General features: G+C 36.9%; 4 protein-coding genes across 4 annotated transcripts; 2 read left to right on the top strand and 2 right to left on the bottom strand.

Moving 5' to 3' along the window:
* Nucleotides 1-983: 983 nt before the first annotated feature.
* On the bottom strand, nucleotides 984-6,543 carry LOC135712149 (uncharacterized). Its single transcript, XM_065235116.1, has 5 exons — nucleotides 6,324-6,543; nucleotides 1,644-2,175; nucleotides 1,359-1,541; nucleotides 1,180-1,293; nucleotides 984-1,119 (listed from the first exon to the last, which is right to left on the bottom strand). Exons 1-5 carry the CDS (start codon nucleotides 6,541-6,543, stop codon nucleotides 984-986), a joined length of 1,185 nt encoding a protein of 394 aa, XP_065091188.1.
* A 4,734-nt stretch (nucleotides 6,544-11,277) lies between these two features.
* Nucleotides 11,278-12,874, bottom strand: LOC135712147 (uncharacterized). Its single transcript, XM_065235115.1, has 4 exons — nucleotides 12,698-12,874; nucleotides 12,489-12,640; nucleotides 12,327-12,434; nucleotides 11,278-11,793 (listed from the first exon to the last, which is right to left on the bottom strand). The coding sequence occupies exons 1-4, from the start codon at nucleotides 12,845-12,847 to the stop codon at nucleotides 11,637-11,639; spliced, it is 567 nt and encodes a 188-aa protein (XP_065091187.1). The 5' UTR covers nucleotides 12,848-12,874; the 3' UTR covers nucleotides 11,278-11,636.
* A 7,514-nt stretch (nucleotides 12,875-20,388) lies between these two features.
* LOC135712140 (uncharacterized) lies at nucleotides 20,389-21,176 on the top strand. Its single transcript, XM_065235109.1, has 3 exons — nucleotides 20,389-20,517; nucleotides 20,582-20,955; nucleotides 21,017-21,176. The coding sequence occupies exons 1-3, from the start codon at nucleotides 20,389-20,391 to the stop codon at nucleotides 21,174-21,176; spliced, it is 663 nt and encodes a 220-aa protein (XP_065091181.1).
* Nucleotides 21,177-21,356: 180 nt separating this feature from the next.
* Nucleotides 21,357-22,207, top strand: LOC135712139 (uncharacterized). The gene is made up of 3 exons (XM_065235108.1): nucleotides 21,357-21,506; nucleotides 21,568-21,962; nucleotides 22,024-22,207. Exons 1-3 carry the CDS (start codon nucleotides 21,357-21,359, stop codon nucleotides 22,205-22,207), a joined length of 729 nt encoding a protein of 242 aa, XP_065091180.1.
* Nucleotides 22,208-22,420: the final 213 nt, after the last annotated feature.

Here is a 22,420-nt window from a genome sequence, read left to right as displayed (position 1 = left end):
GACAAAATGCACCCATGCTGGGGTGAAATGCACAACAACATAGGCGTAATAATACGCACCATAATGATGATGCAAAATGCATCCCAACAATGGAGCAATATGGCTCTTCTTGCCGTCTTATAAATGATCATGACCAATCGAGGCAGAAGAACGTCTTCGTTTTTGACAGCCTCCAGTTCCGATCGTATTTTTTCATAGGTCCATGACCACCTTATTGACTTCGGAACGTTGCGGAACATTGCTGAAGAAAGAATAGAACGTAAACAAAGCTTGTCTACTAAACGATCATTTTGCCTCGAGCTTAGGAATGCATTAAATGCACTCCTCTAATGTATAAAGAAACTGTTTTGACCATAACATAGAAATACACATTAAAACTTACTGGTACTTTATCAGAAAGATGTAGCTCTAACCTTAGTCAAAAGGGTAATATCTTTCACCGACGCTTAATAACGCTTAAATCGCTAAAAAATCTTAACAATGCGGAGGACAAAATTGCACTATATTCAATGCAAACTGGTTTTTGTTTTTATTTACATTATCTGATAACATAGAGCTGGTAAATTGATACGGTGTTCAAACAAACATAGGTTTAAATTGTAGGGTAACTTTTTTGCTGTAAAATGTATTTTAGGCTCAAAATGAAGGAAATTCATCTTGCCCCAATGGTGCATGTTAACCCAGGTACCCCTAGTTCTTTATTACGTCCCTTATAGGACTTTACTCCGGCCATTAAGTGGACAAAACTATTTAGAGATGTATTAACACTCGTAAGATGTACCGAAAAATTGTAGGGTCAATATGAATCTACGGAGTAAAATGTTCCACGCGAAGTAGTTGATGATCTATTCTATGCCTCTCCTAATCCTGGATTAAGTGGCATTATTTTCAGTATGAATTACAGACACGTTAAAATACACTTTATCGAAGAAAAAAAATCTTCCTACCAAATATTTGGTACGAAAGCTTTGCCACCATTTCTACTAGAATAGAAAATCTTCTGACCATATGCTGTCCTGACACAATGAAAACTTTTCCGCACAGCGCCCAACATGGCCGTGGGCTTCGTCATACATCCGATGCTTATGATGGGTGCTCGCTTCATGGGTTGTTGGCATACTGCAAGCAGAATCTCAACGTTATCTTTTCGAAAATCTAATCTAACTAGACTAATATTACCTAAACACAGCCTTCATAATCGACTTCAAAAACGGCTTCGGTTCATTACCGTGTTTCCGTTGTCCACTTTCACACAAGGCCCGTAGCACGCAATGATGTCCATGTTTTCCTTTCCTAAAAGGTCGGGTTAGGTAATTAGTAAATGTGTAAAGCTTTATTCCACTCGGTCAGATTCTTACGCTTCCAGGAATTTTTCTATCTGCAGATACAATTCATGTCGCGTCGAACGGTGATGGTTCAGGAAGAATTTATCCTCGGGATGAGTATGTTCGTCGATGCTGCGTTTCCCAAATACCGGGTAAAATTGTCTACCGCTCTGTTGGTAGTTTGGAGGGTGCTTTCCTATCCACGTTTGTAAATACCTATGTAGATGGAAAATGATCAGGACTTTAGTTAACTACAATCCAAACTACATTCAGAACTGGGTTGTTATGAAATTAAAAGTCCTAAATTGTCCGACTTACCTAGCGACAAGACTGCTCCAATCGTGTCTGGTCCAATTGAATGGAGATAGGAAGTTTAGTGGCAAATTATCAGTCAAAAATCCTCGATGCTGAGCAGTCTGCCACTGGGGGCGATATATATCATACGGGCCATAGCTGCTACCATTAACAGTCGTGTAATAATTTATACGGTTAGAATAGCCCTTCCGTGTTGACAACTGGTGCTGCTGGTGCAGTTGGTGCAGATCATTGTAGTTGCTGGAATTATGATCCAATCCATTAGGCCTCCTATTATAGCTCTTGTTATAGGGATTGTCGTAGTAGTACGAATTTGTATGACTTTGGTTGTTTCTTCTGGTACTTGTTTCGATCAGTGTAGTGGCATTAATGTTTTCGTCAGTTCGTCTGAATGCACCTGAATCAACAGTTTTTTCTCGAAGCAATTTTGCGATAGTAAATAGGGAAATGGTGGGTAGCTGCCATGCTAAAGCAACCGTAATGCCGACGCTGTACACAAGAGTCTTTGAAACAATCGGAATTGTTTGGTCCATAACTAAAAATAAAACAGATAACGAGAATTGTACAAACGACACATAAGCTATAGCATGTACAAAGTTGAATCAAATCAAACATTATCTCATGCACGACTAAGGGTATGCGATATTGAGTTTATTACGGCTCGAAATGGCATTACGCGGAATATTTTGGGGCTGTTTCGCTTATTTTTTGTTCCGTTTCATTTGCTTATAGGGTAAATGCACCAATAGTGAAGGTACGTTAGTGCAATGTATTCCTATAGTGGCTTATTGATTATACATAAGCCACTATAAGAACACATTGCACTAACGTACGTCCACTATTAGTGCGTTTAACCCAGCAGAAAATTTTGAAATTAATTAATTCCATGTTTTAGAAATGTTACGGAATTCCACGGAATTTCGCCATTTACAAAAAAATTGAAAACTCAAACGGCGCCGGTGGTGTAGTGGTAAGCGTGATTACCTCTCACCCCAGCAGGCCTGGGTTCAATCCCAGTCGGCGCCGCCGGAATGTTCTGAGGCATATCATCTCTGATCACGCCTTCCTTCGGATGGGAAGTAAAGCCGTTGGTCCCCGGTTCATGAGTTGATGGGTCGATAGGTAGGGTCCAGGTGTGGGAGCTGCCTTCCTGGCACGTCGGTAGCATTGGTGCTCAGCACGGAAAACAAGATCGACGGAAAAAAACAAAATTGAAAACTTTATTTAACAATGCTGCTCAATAGGGTTGTTAAAATATCGATTTTGCTCTACCAAATCGATATCAAATCATTCCTGATCATTCTCTTAAAATGATAGCTCGTTTGGTTGCGAGCTCATTTGGTTGCACACTCATATTGCACTGGCCCATTGAAATTTATATGGGAATTACTGTGAGAAATTCAACTTTGGCTCCGTAAAGCTACCGCGAATTAATTTCATGTATTATTTTTTTGCGTAGAACTACGTCTGTGCTTTCTATATAGGGGTACACTTTGTGAAAATCAAAAATGGATGTTTGAAAATTATGAAAGATTTTGAACGTTAATAACTCAGTTGCCCCTGGACCAATTTCAATAATGCTCTCCAGAGCTGTAATCTTGTAACCAAACTTGGAAGCAGAGGTGCAAGTGGTTTTGATCGATTCTCTTCATCGACTTTCTGTTTCGGCAAACACATTCATTGATACGTTTGTTGTTCTGAATGATAGAAGAACATAGCAGAAATAGTGCGAAATAGATTAGTGAAGCTATGGGCATCAAAAGAGGCAATCGATGAAGAGAATTGATTTTCACCCCTCTGCTTCTAAGCCTCTTTATTCAGTCCTCGGCAGACTTACTAGACTTACTCCGCTTGATGAATATTTTATTATAAGTATCTATGATGTTCTTACCAATGCACAGTGGTCCAGAATGCAGATTTAGGTGGAATGATATGTTTTGAGCCTGAAATTGAAACTTTAGACTAAAAGTCTCTTCTACAAATTTGTTCCTTATAGCTAGACCCTCATTTTTATGACAATGAATTCTAGGGTGGTTCTTATTATCATTAAAATCAATAATTTAACTTTTTTGTTTGAATAGATTAAGGTATATTTTTCTCCGCAAACTTATAGCTGAGCTAATTTCAAGCAACTTTGTTGAAAACAACTTTTTTGTATCTCTTAAATTGGCCGATTTAGAGCTATTTTCTTGAATTGAGTTAGGGTGGCGCTAAAAAAAAAACAGTTATTTTGCTCTAGTTTTCTTATTTCAAATTTCTCAGCAAAGATGTCTTCAAATGACTTTTAGATCTTTAGAAGGCGCAAATTTTTTTGATACGTTGCTGCAGAAAGCTTGTCAATACCTTTTGCCGATCAAGAGTTATTGACGTTTTTGTACTAAAAATATGCAATTTCTCATGAAAGTCATCTTCTAGAGACTTTTAAAACTCTTTAAGGCAAATGTTTTAAACCCAAAATTTGTTGTCTGTATCTCTTCTAATAAAAAAGATATACCCAAATTTATTAAAAAAATATGAATAAATTCAAATTGATTTTATACGAGTTTAAAAAATAACATACCTCAAATTTTTTCACACTATTGAGAATAACATACGTCCTTTCAAATGCCGTAAAAAAACTTTTTTTTTGTTTGCCCCAACCAAAGATATTACCATTTGAAAAATGCATATTTTTAGTACAAAAACGTCATTAACTTTTGATCGGCGAAAGATATTGACAAGTTTTCTGCAGCAAAAATTTGCGCCTTCTAAAGATCTAAAAGTCATTTGAAGACACCTTTGCTGAGAAATTTGAAATACGAAAACTAGAGCAAAATAACTGTTTTTTTTTTGCGCCACCCTAAATCAATTCAAGAAAATAGCTCTAAATCGGCCAGTTGTTTTCAACAAAGTTGCTTGAAATTAGCTCAGCTATAACTTTGCGCAAGAATGTATACCTTAATTTATTCAAACAAAAAAGTTAGATTATTGATTTTAATGATAATAAGAACTACCCTAGAATTCATTGTCATAAAAATGAGGGCCTAACTATAAGGAACAACTTTTTAGAAGAGACTTTTAGTCTAAAGTTTCAATTTCAGGCTCAAAACATATCATTCCACCTAAATCTGCATTCTGGACCACTGTGCAATGGTATGAAAAATATATTCTCGTGCAACACGCCTTCGATCCGTCAAAAAGACGTTTTGTATTAAAAAGTATATTCAACCCCTTATAATACAACCTGCACCTTTTCAGTGGTATAAATTTGTGAGATGTCATAAAAAAGTGTTTTCAACTTTCTTTATAACAAACCTCCAAAGACCTCATAAGAAACTGTCAATCACTGCTCAATGGCGCCGACAATGTCCACGTCAATTTCAAAAATAAAAAATCTCTTGAAGAACTTTATAAATGCAACAAAGATTGATGTACGATAAGTTTTATAGTGGCATTAAAACAGTAAGATGAACGTTTGAATAACATTTAAAAGCAAATGAAAACTATTTTGGAAAATGTTGAAGTCTAGGAAGTATGAATAATACATCTATAAACCTCATATAAAACGTGGGATGTTTTCTGCATCACCTTTAATACATTTATACAACAAACCATTCTAATTATTTTTCAAAAAGATGTTTATGTGTTACTTGGGCATCTACGGTGGAGTACATGTGGATGACGGAACGTGGAGGAGGTGAATGAACCACGAATTGCACCAGCTGCTGGGAGAACCATCCATCGTCCACATTGCAAGAATTGGGCAACTACGGTGGGCTGGGCACGTTGTAAGAATACCGCACGACGACCCAGTGAAAATCATTCTAGAAAGCGATCCAACGGGGACAAGCAGAAGAGGCGCGCATCGGGCAAGGTGGATCGACCAAGTGGAAGGCGCCCTGCGGACCCTTCGCAGACTACGAGGCTGGTGAAGTGTGGCCATGGATTGAGTAGAGAGGAGACGACTTCTTTTCTCAAACTGTGTGCACACCACACAATTGTCCATACAGTTTTTTTTTTAATTTGTATGGGCCGTGGATAGTTGCCAACCCCCGCTCCTACTGTCTACGTAGTTTATGGATAGCCCCTTATTAATAAGGAGTCCATCGATTCAACATACTTTAGAACGGTTTTTCTATATGTATTCATAATTAGAGCGAAAGAAGAAGAAAGCAAGATTTTTTTTTACTGTATCAAAAAGTGGCCAGTACGCATTCCTCAATAAACAGTCAAATGAGCATGTTGAACATACTGAAACAAAATTCAAATGATTGAAACCTGGTTTAATATGCGGCTAATGAAACTAAATGGATATTTTGAGTTAAAGTGATTTATATGGATCGCTCAGCAATAATTTCTGCTGCGAGAAGACATAACCTTTAGGATAAGACAGATAGTATGGTAAAAGACTTCCTCTGAACGCGATTTTTAATGTAAACCCTCACTACTTCTTGACAACGTCGGAATGTATCAAGTTTTTTGCATTATTTTTTAATTAATTAACAAAAATTAGTATTAAAAATCGTTTGATGTCACGGAATTTTACCACCATAGTCACGTTTCGCTTTCGAGCTGCATTTTTTCGAAAATTTCGTTTCGTGCATTTCGTGGATCACGAAATTACTTTTCGTTTCGTATCGCCCATAAAAAAAGCTCATATCACATACCCTTATGCACGACACGCAAAAGTTTGGTTGAACTGACCAACTTGATATGAACTGCCTTCTGGAAATGATAGGAAACGCCTTTTTCTCGACAAGATCCTGGTTCCGCTTCCATCGCCGTCATCCGGAGTTTGATCGTACTTTGTTGGCACTGCCTCATGTTTCGGTTTGGAAGTCTCTCCCAAGCACATTGATCCAACTTGGTGGACTACCAGAATTGCTCCAATGCAATAGATAATTCTCTTTGAAGGGAGTATCATTCTTAATTAAGTGTACTGCAATGTTTTGCCACTGGACTAATGCAAAAATAGTAGCACTTTGATGTTGATAGGTATCAAATTCAATATAAACAATTTTGTAAACTACAGCTTTCTCTTCTGCGTATAAGCTCAGGCACCACTCGGATTATGACTGAGGTAAGTTTTAGCAGAATGAGCCGAAATTTAAGAATGGAAACGTGTAAATGACTTCATCAAACAGAAATCCACAGCTGAAGGTATGCCTTGATTATTAATGCAGCTTACATCGACCTATTTACGAATAGAGTGAGAATTAAAAATGAAGCATGATATTTAGTTGGACATAGAGAAAACGTTATTGTTTTAATATGGATGATTTACTGAATCTATTAGGAGTCTTTCCATCTGAGCTCTCCTTGAATATAACCAGTGCTGTCATGGTATATTGAGAGCTGGATACTCATTGAATTTTCATATGTAAGCTCCGACCACCTTAAATGCATTCATGAGAGTCAATAACGCACAATTTAGTTCTCTCTTATAGACATTGAGGTATGAGAATAATTTGTTTGTTATCAGCTCACCATTGAAATTAAAAATACTAACAGATATGAGCGTCATTTAAACAATAATTCATATAAAAGTTGGCTCAACCGTTTTGCAACATGTGTAGGGTAGCTGTCGTAATTTGATTTTAAAAAAACTTCCGTAGACTCGATGTGAATCCAGAGCCAAACCCTGAAGTTCCCTCAAATTTTTTCAAATTGCCAGACAATCTAGGGACTTTCAGAATTTCCCTGGACTTCCACAAAACTAATTAAAATTTTTCACAATATTCCTAATGCTAATGGAACTGGAACTAACGCAATTTATATAAACTTCTCCAAACTTCTTTGAACTTCTTTGGAATTGCCTGATTTTTTTTCCAAAATTTAGTAGGCATTCTCGGAACTTCTCTTAAGATACCGCAATTTTCCTAATGTGCATGAATCTTCTCTATAGTTTTCGTAATTTTGCCGGAAACTTCTGAAAGGTCTCTGGACTTCTGTGAAGGGCCGTAATATTGTCTGAAGTATTTTTAACTTCTTTTGCGATCTTTGGACTTTCCTGGAATTATCGGGATAATTTACTCGGATCTAAGAGTGTCACTGAAGTTTTGCAAAGTTATTCATGGAACTGCCCTAAATTTATAGGAACTAATTTTTCGTGATCTTTAAACTATGCAGAAAGAAAAGTCCTGCCAAACAAAATCAGAGCTTCACGAAAGCTATTGTAGCTGCCCTTAGTCCTTTTTACTTTGTATGCCTTGTTGTTAGCAACAAGACTTGGCTTTGTCCACCGAGGATGATCTTGAAACAGGGAAAAATGAATCAGTTAGTCTTCATCTATGTGATTCATAATCTTCTATTCGTTGTTCCCTAGTTTGAAGTGATTAAGGCAGGCCAAAAATGGGCTCTTAGGACGAAGAAGTTCTATCCCCTACAGTGGATTCGAGTGAGATAATAACACCCGGTGCGGATTAGTTGAATTGAATCCCTTCTCTTATTTCATATATATATTTTATTTACTAGCCACAATAAAAGTTCAATCCAACACTCCTTTTACTTTGTAAAAAACGTACAAAACAGGTCATACTATACATTTGAGTCTAACAAATAAACTAATTGGCAAAAAAGTCAACCTTTCAACATCTGAACTTCATTGAAATCTTTTCAGAATGCCATAAAATCGTCCTTCAAATTTACCATGAATTCTGTTCAGCAGCGGACGCATATATCATATATCCCATGTTCCATAGAAATTCTATCACTAGCATGAACCAAAGACGTGGCATATATCGCAAACTGACGCCGAAAGTCATTATGATCATTTGAGAGCTAGTTTTTGGCACCACAAATGGATACACATGACTTTTATTAAGGTAAGAGTAATATAGAATTACTTAAGAACACTTAGCGGCGCCGGTGATGTAGTGGCGTGATTACCTATCACCCCAGTAGACCTGGGTTCAATCCCAGTCGGCGCCGCCGGGATGTTCTGAGGCATAACATCTCAGATCATTCCTTTCTTCGGAAGGGAAGTAAAGCCGTTGGTCCCCGGTTCATGAGTTGATGGGTCGATAGGTAGGATTTAGGTGTGGGAGCTGCCTTTCTGGCGTCGATAGCATTGGTGCTCAGCACGGAAAACAAATCAAGGGAAAAAATGCTTTGGAAACACTAATGCGTTTACCAGCAATTCAATTATCACAGAACTTTAATCAAAGCTTAAATCTTAAATATGGCCTACTTTAGAGTTTAAAGACCTCCTCACAATATCCCTGAATTCTTCTAAGAATCACCTTGAAATTCAAGTCAGAACTTCTTTGTAATTCCCCCCCCCCCCCCCCATGAAACCTGTCAATCCCCGTAAAAACGGTTTAGAATTCTCATTCACTACTGTTATATTTTTTTTTTCAATATTTTAGGAATCAGCATCAGTATTATCTAAAAAATATATCAATTGCTACAGGCTCAAACCAATGGAAATATTTTCTTGATTATTATTTTATAATGTTCGTGATCTTTGACGTGTGTAACTGTTTCAAATATCTGAAGTTTGAATTTGAATTAATTGTTTCAAGTATCCTGAGCACTTCCAGTGGCTCATAAGGGCACCCTAAAGGACTATATTGAGCGGCAAGATGCTTTTGATTATACCTGGGCCTTGGTGAAATTCCTGCCAAAATTTTCTTTTTCAGGTTCCGTCGGAACTAAAACCTAAGAAAATAAACAAAAAAATCTTTCTCACAAATAAAACAGCAAAACAGGTTATTTTCCATTTAATTCCACTTAAGTAATGTTGGTATCCATGACAGATACGTATTTCGACTGCAATGTGCAGTCTTCATCAGTGTCACTTCCATTAGGGGTTAGGTTTTGATAAATTCTGCTATTTATCAATTGTATCTAGATGAACGCGTCATTGAGACGGTACTAATGGATATTTTTGGTCGCTATTGAAAATTTAGTTGATTGTTGAGTTTATGTATGGGCCCAAATTATGGCCATTTACGCCGACATTATATCCATTTCCCATAGTAATTCCCATATAAACTTCAAATGGTTTGTGCCAAGTCAGTTTCTTACTAAATGAGTTCAAATTTTGGGAGGCTAATCAGGGCCCAATTTGGAACCGTTTGAGCACTGTGCAGCGAAAATTTCAAATTTTGCATCAGTCTAATATACACGTATAGAGGTTGTATTTGATAAAAATGGCACACCGAAAATCTTCTGTTGCTTTCGAACCATATGAGTAAAAAACTTGAAAATTTTAGTAAATATTATTAAAAGTGTATTGTTTACATCTGTCAAGTTTTATAGTTATTCATACAGCAGTTTCAGTCATGTTGTCGAAACAAGAAATTGTCCATGACCAAATGGTGTGCACCACGAAAACAACAGTTGCAACAGTTCAAGAACCAAACATGTCAATTCGAGGTGTCGCTAAAAAGTTCAAGATGTCAATTGGTTTTGTGCAGAAAACCATGCAGCGTGCATGTTTACAAGGTGTTTAAAGCCCCAAACCAGAATGAAAAGCAAAACATCATTGCGAAGACCCGCGCCCGGAAACTTTACACGAAGTTGCTGACCAAATCGTGTTGCATCGTGATGAATGACGAAACTTCCGTCAAGGCCGACTTCCGTCAACTTCCTGGGGAAGAATATTTAATTGTCAAGTCTAAGTTCAATGTTCCGGAGAATGTTCGAAAGAATTAATGATCGAAATTTGCAAAGAAATTCCTTTTCTGGCAGGCTATTTGTGATGTGGTTAAATCACTTCCGGAATAATCAACGGTGCGACTTACACGGAAACGCAAAGTGCTTTATGAAGCGTCTCTTGCCATTCATAAGGAAGCACAAAGAATCGACTCTGTTTTGGCCTGATCTAGCATACTGTCACTACGCTCGACACGTGTTGGAGTGGTACCGAGCCAACGAAGTCAATTTTGTGCCTAAAGATATGAACCCACCAAATTCACCAGAAATTCACCCAATTGAAAAATTCTGAGCAACTATGAGCACAGAGCTTCGCAAACATTCCAAAACTATCAAAAACACTGGGAAAATCGGTTGAACAAAATGTGATGGATGGAGTGAAAAGGAAGGTGCGGGTATTACATCGGGATGGGAGACAAAATGGAATAAAACAAATTTTGTAAATCATAACTAATTAGTAGTTTTTCATTCCATGAAAACTTGTGTGTGCCATTTTAATCGAATACACCCTTTACCCACAAAAATAATTCCCAATTCCATTTCTGCTGATACCGAATTGAATTCATATTAGAGCTCAGCATTCTAGATGCGGTTGTGGGGTCACCAATCAGATTTCAATGATTCTCAACTGGCAACCATGTTTTACTTTAAATGTAACAATTTCACACTGAGATTGAATATTATAGTTTTGGTGCAATGATTTCCGAAGTTCAACTGTCACCCCTAAAATCTGCATCCTCCTGAAACCCCTCCATTCGTTATAAGTCAGATAACACAGTAGAACAAGGTGAAAAATATCAGTTATTGAGATTCCCATATAAACTACAAAGGGACAGAGCAGTATGAGGTCGTAACATAGTGAAAAAAATTTTTTTAAGGAGAACGTTCACGACCTGATTTGTGTCAATAAACACGGCCCAAAGTATTACCATGTCTTAATCTATAAGAAAGTCAATCAAAATAAAACAAAAAATATCACATTTATTGCTACAAAATTTACTTTCCATCACAGCATCAAGTATACTAATCAACCGATGAGACACAACATTATCGATGGTAATCGGAGTGCTTCCCTATCGATGGAGGGTGCTTCAATCATTCACCTGCTTCCGTTTTGGTGATATCGACAAGCTGTTGAACTGATCCCTAAGATGAGCAGTTCGCCATCCCATCGTGTCTGCTGTTAACTAATGGTGCAATCGCTGACGATGTGGGAAAGTGATATTTTATATCTCCGACGGAAGGATGCTGCCAGGGCAAACTAGAGTAAATTGATAAATGATACCGCTGAACGCTGCAGAACCGGAACTCGATTCCAAAGAGTGCAAACAAGAATCACTTGATTTTCGCTTCCATGGTTTATACGGTGTTGTTGTCCAATATTTCTAGCTGGGATATTGGACAATGCCTGTCTAGCTCCAAACAATCATTCGAAGCTAGGTAGGGGAAGTATGTTTCATCACCTTGAGGCAAACTGCTGGAACCGGTGGAAGTATCGTCAGTTGCTGCAGGTACGCTGTATGCATGTAATGTTCGGTCAACTTGAGGCTCATTAAGGTAATGCGTTTTTTTTTTCGGAGGATATTATCATAATGAAGGGTGATCAAATTCTATTGCAGACACATACTCAAAGTCAGAATGTTGACGTTAAGGTTAAAATAATATAGTAACTAAAAAGAGAGCAAATCAACCCCAACAAGAACTTAATAAAAGGTGAATCTATAAAAATGCCTTATCTTGAAACTTCAAGAGCATTCATGTTTGCTCCCACACAACATATAATGATGAAATTGCCACTCTCTGTTGCAGCAAACGAAGAATCTAAGATTTATTATAGTATGTTTTTTGGGAGCTGATGTTTGTTGTTTTGAAGTTTTAAAATAAGGCTTCATTGGAGATTCACCTTAGTCTAGTGTTCCTTAAGCACTTGGGCGATATCTTATTGAGAGCGTTCAAAACCTGGTGATTTAATTGAATTGAATATTATGATAGTGAGTACTTGTCAAGATTTTAACATTATTATTAAATAGACTAAAACAGTATACTTACGAGAAAATCTTTCTGAACAACTTGAAAATAATTCCACTGTTAGGAGTGATATTATTAGACAATTCACAAATTGTTCTTAAAATACATGCTCGTCCATCGAAATCATGCCTGCAATTAATTATTTCGTTAAGTAATGTATCACTTTTTATCTTGTCAACTTACATTTGCAGCATCTCTTCTAGAGTTCTATGTACATCCCGTTTGGTGATTTTGAGTCCCGGAGGATTATTATACTCAACGTTCCAACGGAACCCAACTCCTTGAGCCCATATGTTTGTAGAGTCAATCATTCTATCCTTGACATTGACACGAATCTGAAAGTAGCAAATAAAGTGACCACATTTTTTTTCACATCCAGCAGGAAAACACACAAATCCTCTTGATATGTCCCGAAAAATAAGATATCTTTTTTTTCGCGCCAATGTTCTTGTAGAGTTTGTATAGTAATCGTCATGTTCAGCGAATCCCGGCACTATTGAAATACTAATCCCAACAACCATTGCGAACCAGATCAGTTTCATTTTCTTTTCACCTTCCAAGTCTCACAAAGGCTGACACAGATGTGCCCTCCGCGAGAACGAATTGAAAATATAGAGCATTCGTGCCTCAATTGAGATGTATGACTTCGCTGTTTGATTTAGTAATTGACAGCAGCCCGTTGACATTACTTTCTACTTCTGCAGCGTTGTAATATGAGTTAGCTTTCGATTCCGTGGTTTTTGAACTTATCACGTAAAATGACGTCTCAATCGTGCCTCCACTCAACCGATGAATTTTAATTGTGAAAGCAAAACGCTGCAGAGGCTTTACTGGACATAATTTTTCAATGAAGTTCAAGGGAATTAACACATTTCTGCACCGCCCAGTAAGGCACTGAATACATCAAACTTGATTAAAAATATGTTAATACATTATTTCATCACAAATGACCCAAGAAGCTGTTAAAAATAATTTTCTTTCCTTCATTTAACGTCGATCTCTATTCCGCAATCTAGTGCCAATCACCGACGGACATCGATTGCCATCCATTGACGGCAATCGTATGTGCAGGAAGGCAGCTTCCACACCTGCGTAGGATATCGCACCCATTCAAACACACAAGGGCCGATACCAGCGGCTTTACTTCCTTTCCGAAGGAAGACGTGACCAGAGATTTTTATGGCTCAGAAAAATCCCACCTACCTCGGCTGGAATTGAACCCAGAATCGCTGGGCTGAGAAAGCAGTCACGCTTACCACTAAGGTTTTAAAAGAGTACTTGTGCAGATTAATCCACCCCATAGTGATATCATACTTTTCTTAAGTTTTGGATTTTGTAAATAAATCAACTAAATACTTTAATTTATCATTCATTGAACATTCAAAACATTCATCTATCCAATGCATACTTGATACCGTAACTCTACTAAAAACTGGATAAAATACTTAATTCGGAAATTCGCCCCTCTATATTCAAAGAGGTGTTCCAAATGAAACGGGACACATCCGGATGGGTTTTTCCACCGTTATAACCAGTAAGAATTTATCTTTCAAGGAATATATGGTTTTCTACTCGATATTACCGGAAGTTTTACTTATTACATTTTGAGTAAACTTGTAAATATTTAATTGACAAACTGTATTCTGAATATACGCATCATTGTTTGGCAAATATCAAATCAATTTATTTACATTCCAAAAATACAGATTGACTCAACTAACCTTAACGATCTCCAAATTGGGTTTGATTGAAAATCTCATGGCAGTACCTTGAACGATTGACGTTAAATCACGATATGTGAGCTTAACGTTAACACAAAAAATTGCTCAAATATAGTTTATTCTAACTCCTTGTAATGAGATTAAATAAAACTTTCAAACGGCAATTTACTATCAAACTATGCAACTAACATCGTAATGTAATTCAGGGTACACGGAAACAAATCCGATTCCATTTTCATGAATAAAAAATCATGAAATGAAAAAAACTTGCCATCCCATGAAATCGTAACAATGATTCATGATTTCGTCATGGAAAATCATGATTTCATAATGCAGCGGAATCAAGACCGCTACAAGCGTTACACGTACTTGGCAAACCGTGTTCATAAACCACACTACATAGGTATCTATTATACGCCTTTTGTCTTCAATCCTATACAAGTACTGATAGTCTAGTGGTCAAAGTATGGGACTCATAATATCAGGGCTCTGGTTCGAATCCAGTCTGATGCTTTATTTTATTCTTTTTACATTTTTTGGTTAAAAGTTAAACCCATGAATTTAGCTCATGATTTCAACTCGGAAGATTCATGATTTTGTTTGCGTTACGCAAAAGTTGCTCATGATATCATGAATATTATTCATGGTGTATTTTCATAACATGAAAATACGCTTTGTTCATGAAATCATGAGTCATTATTCCCATTTCGGAGATCGGATTTTTTCCCGTGTAGAATTTATCACTTAATAATAAAAATATATAAAAAAATGTCTACGTTAAACTACCCAAGTAACATTGCAAGTTTTATCGAGGTTTTTAAGGATGCTATAATCGTGGTCTACAGAATCCTCATAAAATCAAAATTGTTACTTGGGTAAGCACCTACGTGTCTGGAGTTTTAGGACATAAAAAGTTAAAATTACTACCTTGTCGTCAGTTCTCAACAGATTTGGATGAAATAACTGTCAATCAATCAGCATTTGGATCCAATTTTTTTTTAATTTTAACATAATTTGTGTTTAATTTTCAATATACTCTAGAATGCAGTGAGGTATTTAAGTACCGAAAATGGGTACCCCCACTACATTTTAAAAAATTTAAAAATTTAAACCAAATTAATGCCCAAATTTTACACATACACCAATTAGAACTGAAATATTGTGAATTGTTTCATACAAATCTATTGAAAACTGAAGACATTGTATCAATTTAAACTTTAGTTCGTAAGACGTCAGGCTCGTAGGTGTTAACACACTAATGGTATTAAAATCATAATAATTTCAACGGAACACTGAAGGAGATTCAGAAGAGTAAAGAAACCGTGTTTTGAGGTTAATTAAAACAATGATAAAAATTAAAAGAAATTCTTAATAAGTTTCAAAGCTAAGTCAGCCACTTTAAGCTGAAGATATTCACTTGATTCAGTGCTGGATTTAAGATCTGGGCGGTCCGGAGCAGCTATCCTTAGGGTGAAGCATATTAACTGCTATCGAAGTTTGAATTTTAAATGTGCGATCATATTTTTACACTTCCCATATTGATACGAAAAGAATAAAATTGGTTTTTAAAAAAATCAGAAGAATCCACATTTCGCCAAAATAAATAAATGAAAAAAAATAACTACTGGGCAAATAAATCACCGGGGTAGAATTGATTACTTATTGGTAGATATCAAGAGAAATGTTAATGTTTTTTCATTGTGAGACTCCAATGGTAGCTGTGACGTGTTTCTCTTTACAAAAAATAGATTTTCCTACATTATTTTCAATTTCATTTAATTAACGTTCAATAGCATTCAGTATCAGTTTTCAAACATACGAATTAAAGGGTTGGAACAGTGTTCACTCGGCTGTCGACAAAAGCAGACCACTCTGCTCTGTATGTCACACGATCGTCTGTTTACTCGGCAGCAACCATTGTGTGGTCCTCCTCATTGTTCTTCATCAACCGTTCTTTCGGTCGATGCGTCGTCACTTTTGAAAAGCATCCGTTTCGTGATGAGTGTGTGAGTACTGACCACGTATTGCGTCCATTGCTGCAATGGAAGCGCTCTGACCCCCGTTGTCGAATCTGCCATACAATGAAACCACTGGAAGCGGCTCCCGTTCTGGTGGAGGAGGCTTATTGAATAGTGGAAGATAAAATCCCATGTAACCACCCAGCCCGCTAATTGCCCGATAATCGCCCTTTTGCAATATAAAGCTAATATAGGGCTCCCATACTATATATAAGATATATATCAGCTTTATATTGCAAAAAGGGCGATTAGCGGGCTTGTTGATTACTTGGGATGTTTATTGCGTTGTACCTTTTGAGTATAGTTTTAAGATGTATTGTATAGTGAAAAAGAATCCTCGGCTCTGTAAAGTTAATTCGGTTGAACCTTATCAAATAAATTAATAAACAAAAAAAAAAAGGTTGGAATGATTGTTGTCCTTAACTTTATAGGGACATTTTTCAGTTAACTAAATGTCAATCAATATACTTTTTAAAATATGGTAAAATGTTTTCAATGTTAGAAATTAATGATTTTCTGTAAAATTAACAATAATATACGAAAACGCCTACATTCTTGCGCAACTGCATTTAAAAAATATATTTTCCACAATATCTGCTGAAAATACACACTTAGAAAAAATCATGTAAATTTAGATGCTCTGAGACTGAAATATACGAGCGTCCATTTTGACATAAAATTGAGTCATAAAAGACGCGAAATTCAACTCAATCAAACGTACTTTTCAGTCTCGGAGCACTTAATTTTACATAACATATTTGTTTACGTCTGCGCTTTTATGTCACAGATGGATTCCGCCACGTGTAAAATTCGTTATTTCTAAGTGTGTATGTTTCGTAAAAGGATTTAGGGAACCCACATTTAATAAGAATATCTCATAGAAAGTTACTCGTTAGCCATTTAAGGGGTTTATCAATTCCACCAAATTGTAATATCTTCCAAATTGCGATTTAAAAAATGGCCAAAAATAAATCAACCACGCTGGAACTGTGGAACGATAGCATCAACATAGCCAATTGATTTTAATACCATGAGCTTGTAAAATTTCTCCATATTTACGTTTTATGTGATCAATTTACCCCCGAATTACAGTATTTAATTTAGAATTGCGTTTATTATCTTTGTTTCAATGTAAAGCGAAACCAATTGTGTAGTTTCGGAGAAATGGTCTTATTCCCCCCAGCTCCTCTGAGGTGTGATATATGACGGAGAGTCGAAACGATGATCACCCTAATTCTAATTTATTTCCATCCTATTTTCTATTTATATAAATATACAGGTAAATCTCTTGGAGTAAGTAAATATTCCATGATAATTTACCTCCAGAAATCTACCCATGTTTTTCCTTCAACTGTGCGAGGTAGTTCTTTAGGAGTATTGGTGGTAATTCACCCGAACCCTGCAAATCAGAATAAATAATTGTAAACATCCATTAAGCATTGACGCCTACATTTAGCTTCAATACAGACGCCAATAATGTAAAATCAATCGTCTTAAGAACATTACTTTGGATGTTCGGCAAACAAAACAAAAAAAAATAGCCATTCATCTGCTATAGATGTCCTCAATTACCTTCATTTGCAATTAATCAAAGCTAATTTGCTGAAAGATCTTTTATCTCAACTCAACAATTGGTGACCAACAAGCTCAGATATATTGGCAGAACAACGTATAAAATTCAATCAGTAGTTCAGAGCTAAACTTTATGATTGAACGTAAAATGAAAATAATTTGCTTTAGCAGAAAAAAATATGATAAATTAAAAAATACAACAAATATATACTCAGCTTCAATGGTCAGGGTTCCCCATAGTCACCAATTGCCTCTTTTCAAATCCAGCCCTCCAACTTGAGCTCTTGTTCAACATCCAATTTTTATTGGAATACGTTAAGTTTTATTGGTGTTTCCCAGTTCTTCCGTCAAATCCCCTGTTTTCCCGGCTTCTTTTCAAGTTCCCAGCCATTTACCGGTTATTTCCTGGTTTTTTTTTCCTATTTGCTGGCCAGTGGCCACCCTCTAGCTAACCTGTGCCAAAAATGATTCACCTACCATATCACCGAACATTTTCTAAGTGACAACTGAAAACGCAACCCTTGATGATCAATTTCACACTTGTGATAAATTTTCCCAGGATTACGATACTCTAAAATGGAGCTGTGCAAAACAAAATAAACTTAATGTGTATTTTTTGACTTCTGATCAGGTTTTTATTTCATTTACTCTACTGTGCACCGGTTGGAGATATATGTAACTGAAAAAAAGTAGAAGAAGACACAGCCCATAAAAGGTGTCCCGCATCAAATTGCATCACGGAAAAAACGCTGTAGAAAATTACCTAGTTGACTGATCCTTTTCAATCTTTCAGACAATAAACCCATTTACCCATTAGTAAGTTTTTGGCATATTTATTTCATTCAACTTCAATACCATAATCGTACGCTCGCACCTTACGCTTAACTCCACTCATAAGGTTCTGTACAACATCTGACTGCAGCTTCTTCTGTACGGAAATCCACTTTTTCTTCATGTCTTCCTCAGATTTGACATCTTTGGGCCTTAGTTTATTATTTTTCAATGGGCCTTAGTTTCGGTGCGTTGAGGGGGGGGGGGGGGGGGGGTTCATTTTCTTGGGTACGAAAGTGACCCCGTTGGCTTCGTACCACTCCAGGACAACATTTCAATACTGGCACAAAGCTAGATCCAGCCAAAAGAACGTAGGGCCCTCGTGTTGCTTCAACAGAAGAAGCAGACGCTTCTGTAGACACTCCTTGAGGTAGATATCCCCGTTTACAGTCCCGGTTGTCACGAACGGCGCACTCCGTTTGTCACAAGAGCAGATCGCTTGCCAAACCATGTATTTCTTGGCAACCTTTAAAAATTTCTGCTTCCTTACTTTCTGTGGAACATCAAGCACCACACGAGTTCGAGATGAAACGTCAACCAAACCGTTTGGTTACATCCCCGAGCAAAGTCCAGCATCAAAATGACAGCAAATCGATATCAACATCAAACTGAAATCATAATTTGATTTCAGTTTACACAATTGACAAATTTGAAACCAAATTTTGTTTTTATTTTGCTGTACATTTGCTCTTCATAAATATGTTTTTGTAGGTTTGTTTTCATTGCCTTAGCATAACATCAAATTGAATACTTGTTTTGTTATCAACAGGAAAAAATGATTTCAAATTGAGATTTCAGTTTGCTCTTACTGATAACAAGTTTTCAATGTGATGTCACAGGAAGATTTTTTTGCTCTCAATTTTGATATTTTAACAATTAAAACGACCAAAATGACAGCAACCTGAGCAATCATTATCAGTGAAATCACAACATCAGACTTTGCTCGGGTCAGAATAAGGATTTTTCACAACGCAAATTAAAGCATTTTTCATTGAGCATCTTGCCAATTTCCATCAGTAATTGTCTTATTTTATGATTTTCCGCAGATCTGAACTTATTTGCACCTAAACTATTCACACACAAGAAATCCGGAAGATCATAACCACTAAGGCACTATTAAAATTTTCCATTTTTATCAACAAAAATATTCCTAATTTGAAGTGGTTAAGACTAGGGTTCTGATGCATGCTCATTATCGGTGTCATTCCTTAATTTTTTGCTAAGGATCCAATTCTGACTGACAAAGGGGCGCGCCTTTGGAGGGTGCTTCAAGACTCCGAAGGGTATAAATAGCGGGACATTTCAATTAGAGTCAGTTCCTTGCGATAAATGCAAGAATGACAACTGTAAAAAAATCGAATACTTCATCATTTATCAATAGTGACGAAGTAATACGACATGCATCAAACTAAGGACACGGGATATACTACAATACGAACAGAAGAAAAAAAAAGCTTTGGAGCATCTCAGAAACGCAAATGTAAGTGTAAATTTCTTACATCATCTGCAGGTTTTCTTACAACAAATGTAAAGTCATTTCTTAACGAAATTATTTTCTCGTCGCAGTGTATTTGGATAAACAAACTTTGATCAAACATTTAGGTATCATAAAAACCCAACATTATTTAAAAATCCTTCCGAAGTCTACATTACACAATCTAACATTACATTACAAAAGTCTGCAAACATTTTATACTAACCTGTAATAGAATCTTACATTTTCCGGTTGGGTGTAGGCCTCGCAGAAAATCATGTAGATCATGCAAAATTAAATCTGCAAATACCGCATGGATGACGAGTAAATAAACATGTATGTTTAGGCAAGCATATAATTAGTCATATTTACAACACAAGAGTCCACACAGCCGGCATGCTTGCTTACACATTTGCGAAAAATGAGATGGTGATCATTAAGTGATTAGAACAGTAACTCAACCCATCATGAATCACGACAATATCTTTTCGATACTTATTCTCTCCTATGCGTTCTTTGTAACTCATGCGCACAACGATTCTACCAGCGATCGTCAAGCAAGAGCACTATTGTATCCTAGTCTCACGGACTTGCAGGTTATTTAATTACCATAAACGATTCAAAGCAATCATATCATCCACAAACTTCTTCCTATTATAGATAACAATTTGCACAGTATCAAATATATTCAGCCACCAGTTCGGCCGCGGTGCCTCTAATTTGGGATTCCAGTTTAACTACAGATTGCCGTGGCGTTTGGAAAATTTCTACCGGCCAATGTACTGGGCCCGAACAGCCAGTGATATATTAATGAACAGGATTTCCGATGCATCTGAATCGGAGCAACTCGGCAGATACAACTACGACGCCACGGGAATCACCGCTGGGCAATTGTACAAAGCTTTGAAACAGTTCTTGTTGGCGATGGATTTCCACCCGGACTGCTTGGCGAAAAGCATTTGTGAATTAGCACACACGCCATTCGATTCCGAAGAAGAACACCTTCTCCAAGAAGTAATTCATTTTCTTCTAACGTAAGTGAAATGTTGCGACTGGAAGTTCGTTGTGCTAAAATCTAACACCGTTCAATTTCAGACCTTCTGAACATCAATCGTTTCACCGAAACGAACGAACAATGCGAAAACGCTATCAGGCAGCAGAAAAAGCTGGTCGAAATCGAATGGACTGTGATCGAATCTATCCCAAATGTCCTGAATCAGCTCTCAGCTTATTTTCTGCCATTGTACAATCCTAATAAATAAAATCTTTGGTGTGCATAAAGTGATGTGTTGTTTGTTTTACCTATACAGTTCATTGTCACGTATCGAGAGAAAGTGTTATATTCATGTTAGCACATTTTGGTGAGACATTTCCTGAAAAAAATACCTCAAATCATTCTTTGAACCAACAGTTTGTCGCCAGGTAGCTACCGAAAATGTACTTTCTCTCAATAGCGTTCGTATTTGTTTTATGTCTTTGCTTCAGCGAGGAATTAGGCGTGTTTGGGTCAATCAGGGCAAATAATGACACTCATGAAATCGAAGAAGGTCGTACAATGATGTATCCCAGCCAAAGTTCTTTGCAGGTTGTGTGAATATCTGAAGAATCAGTAATTGCTGGAAATAATCGAACTTTATATATTCTAGGTATCAATTTGTACCTCATCAGGAACACCATTCTTTGTACCGAAGAAAAAATATCCATTCAGACGGTTGGGTGTGAACATAGGAATGCAGTTCAATTTTAATCTCCCGTACCGGTTGAAAGATTTCTATAAATTGCCATATTGGAGCCGTGCGTTGACGGATATAGTGAAGGGGAGATATTTGCCAACTGAAATGACTACTGCTAGGGCAGCCCGGAAGAGGAGGTCGGCAAAGCATTTGAGTGCAGGTGACATCTATGTTGCTTTGGAAGAGGTTCTCCAGCTCAACGGATATGACGAAGATTGTGTGGTGAAAAGTGTGTGCGAGTTGGCACACAGTCCATTCCACAACGTACATGAAGACTTGTACGCTGAAATCCTACAGTTTTTGCTGACGTAAGAATGTTCAAATCTGTTTGCAACCGTATTGGCAACTATTGAATTTTATCTTTTACAGGCCAACGGAACATCAAGCGTTTGATATAGTGCATGAGCGAAAACTGAAAAACAAATATGAATTGGCTGAACGACTTGGACAAAACGGAGCAGACTGCAATTTGCTGTACCCAAAGTGCAGGAAATCGTTCTTAACTGATGTATCTGGCTATGTGGAGGAAAATAAATTAGATATTATCAGGTAACCGCAGCATATTGTTTACTTTTTGATAGTTTTTCCAATCACGGTACAGTAGGCAAAAAATCATCCTTATAGACTTCTCTGACGTGCGTGTCGTGTAAATGTGGGTCATCATTATCATTTATTTCAAAAAATAATTTATTTGGTTCCGTTAGGGGTCCCAAACAACTGTGCAAAATTTGGGGACGTTTACTTTCCGCATTGTGGTTTAAATTGG

Source organism: Ochlerotatus camptorhynchus, unplaced genomic scaffold (assembly GCF_037179485.1).
Source record: "Ochlerotatus camptorhynchus isolate MF236.1 unplaced genomic scaffold, CSIRO-AGI_Acam_v1.1 ptg000458l, whole genome shotgun sequence".
In the NCBI taxonomy this organism is placed as follows: Eukaryota; Metazoa; Arthropoda; class Insecta; order Diptera; family Culicidae; genus Ochlerotatus; species Ochlerotatus camptorhynchus.
Note: the sequence above shows the minus strand (reverse complement) of the source record. Positions and strands in the feature narration are given on the sequence as shown.

What these genes read in the sequence shown, in the direction of transcription:
- LOC135712139 (XM_065235108.1), top strand. Translation starts at nt 21,357, where the DNA reads ATGTACTTTCTCTCAATAGCGTTCGTATTTGTTTTATGTCTTTGCTTC. An exon ending in CCAGCCAAAGTTCTTTGCAG is followed by an intron (nt 21,507 to 21,567) that starts GTTGTGTGAATA and finishes TATATATTCTAG; the next exon opens with GTATCAATTTGTACCTCATC. An exon ending in ATCCTACAGTTTTTGCTGAC is followed by an intron (nt 21,963 to 22,023) that starts GTAAGAATGTTC and finishes TATCTTTTACAG; the next exon opens with GCCAACGGAACATCAAGCGT.
- LOC135712147 (XM_065235115.1), bottom strand. Translation starts at nt 12,847, where the DNA reads ATGAAACTGATCTGGTTCGCAATGGTTGTTGGGATTAGTATTTCAATA. An exon ending in GGGACATATCAAGAGGATTT is followed by an intron (nt 12,641 to 12,697) that starts GTGTGTTTTCCT and finishes TGCTACTTTCAG; the next exon opens with ATTCGTGTCAATGTCAAGGA. An exon ending in TTGTTCAGAAAGATTTTCTC is followed by an intron (nt 11,794 to 12,326) that starts GTAAGTATACTG and finishes ACATGCATACAG; the next exon opens with CGTACCTGCAGCAACTGACG.
- LOC135712149 (XM_065235116.1), bottom strand. Translation starts at nt 6,543, where the DNA reads ATGATACTCCCTTCAAAGAGAATTATCTATTGCATTGGAGCAATTCTG. An exon ending in AGGCAGTTCATATCAAGTTG is followed by an intron (nt 2,176 to 6,323) that starts GTCAGTTCAACC and finishes TTTTATTTTTAG; the next exon opens with TTATGGACCAAACAATTCCG. An exon ending in ATTATGAAGGCTGTGTTTAG is followed by an intron (nt 1,120 to 1,179) that starts GTAATATTAGTC and finishes TTCTGCTTGCAG; the next exon opens with TATGCCAACAACCCATGAAG.
- LOC135712140 (XM_065235109.1), top strand. Translation starts at nt 20,389, where the DNA reads ATGAATCACGACAATATCTTTTCGATACTTATTCTCTCCTATGCGTTC. An exon ending in CTAGTCTCACGGACTTGCAG is followed by an intron (nt 20,518 to 20,581) that starts GTTATTTAATTA and finishes TTCCTATTATAG; the next exon opens with ATAACAATTTGCACAGTATC. An exon ending in GTAATTCATTTTCTTCTAAC is followed by an intron (nt 20,956 to 21,016) that starts GTAAGTGAAATG and finishes GTTCAATTTCAG; the next exon opens with ACCTTCTGAACATCAATCGT.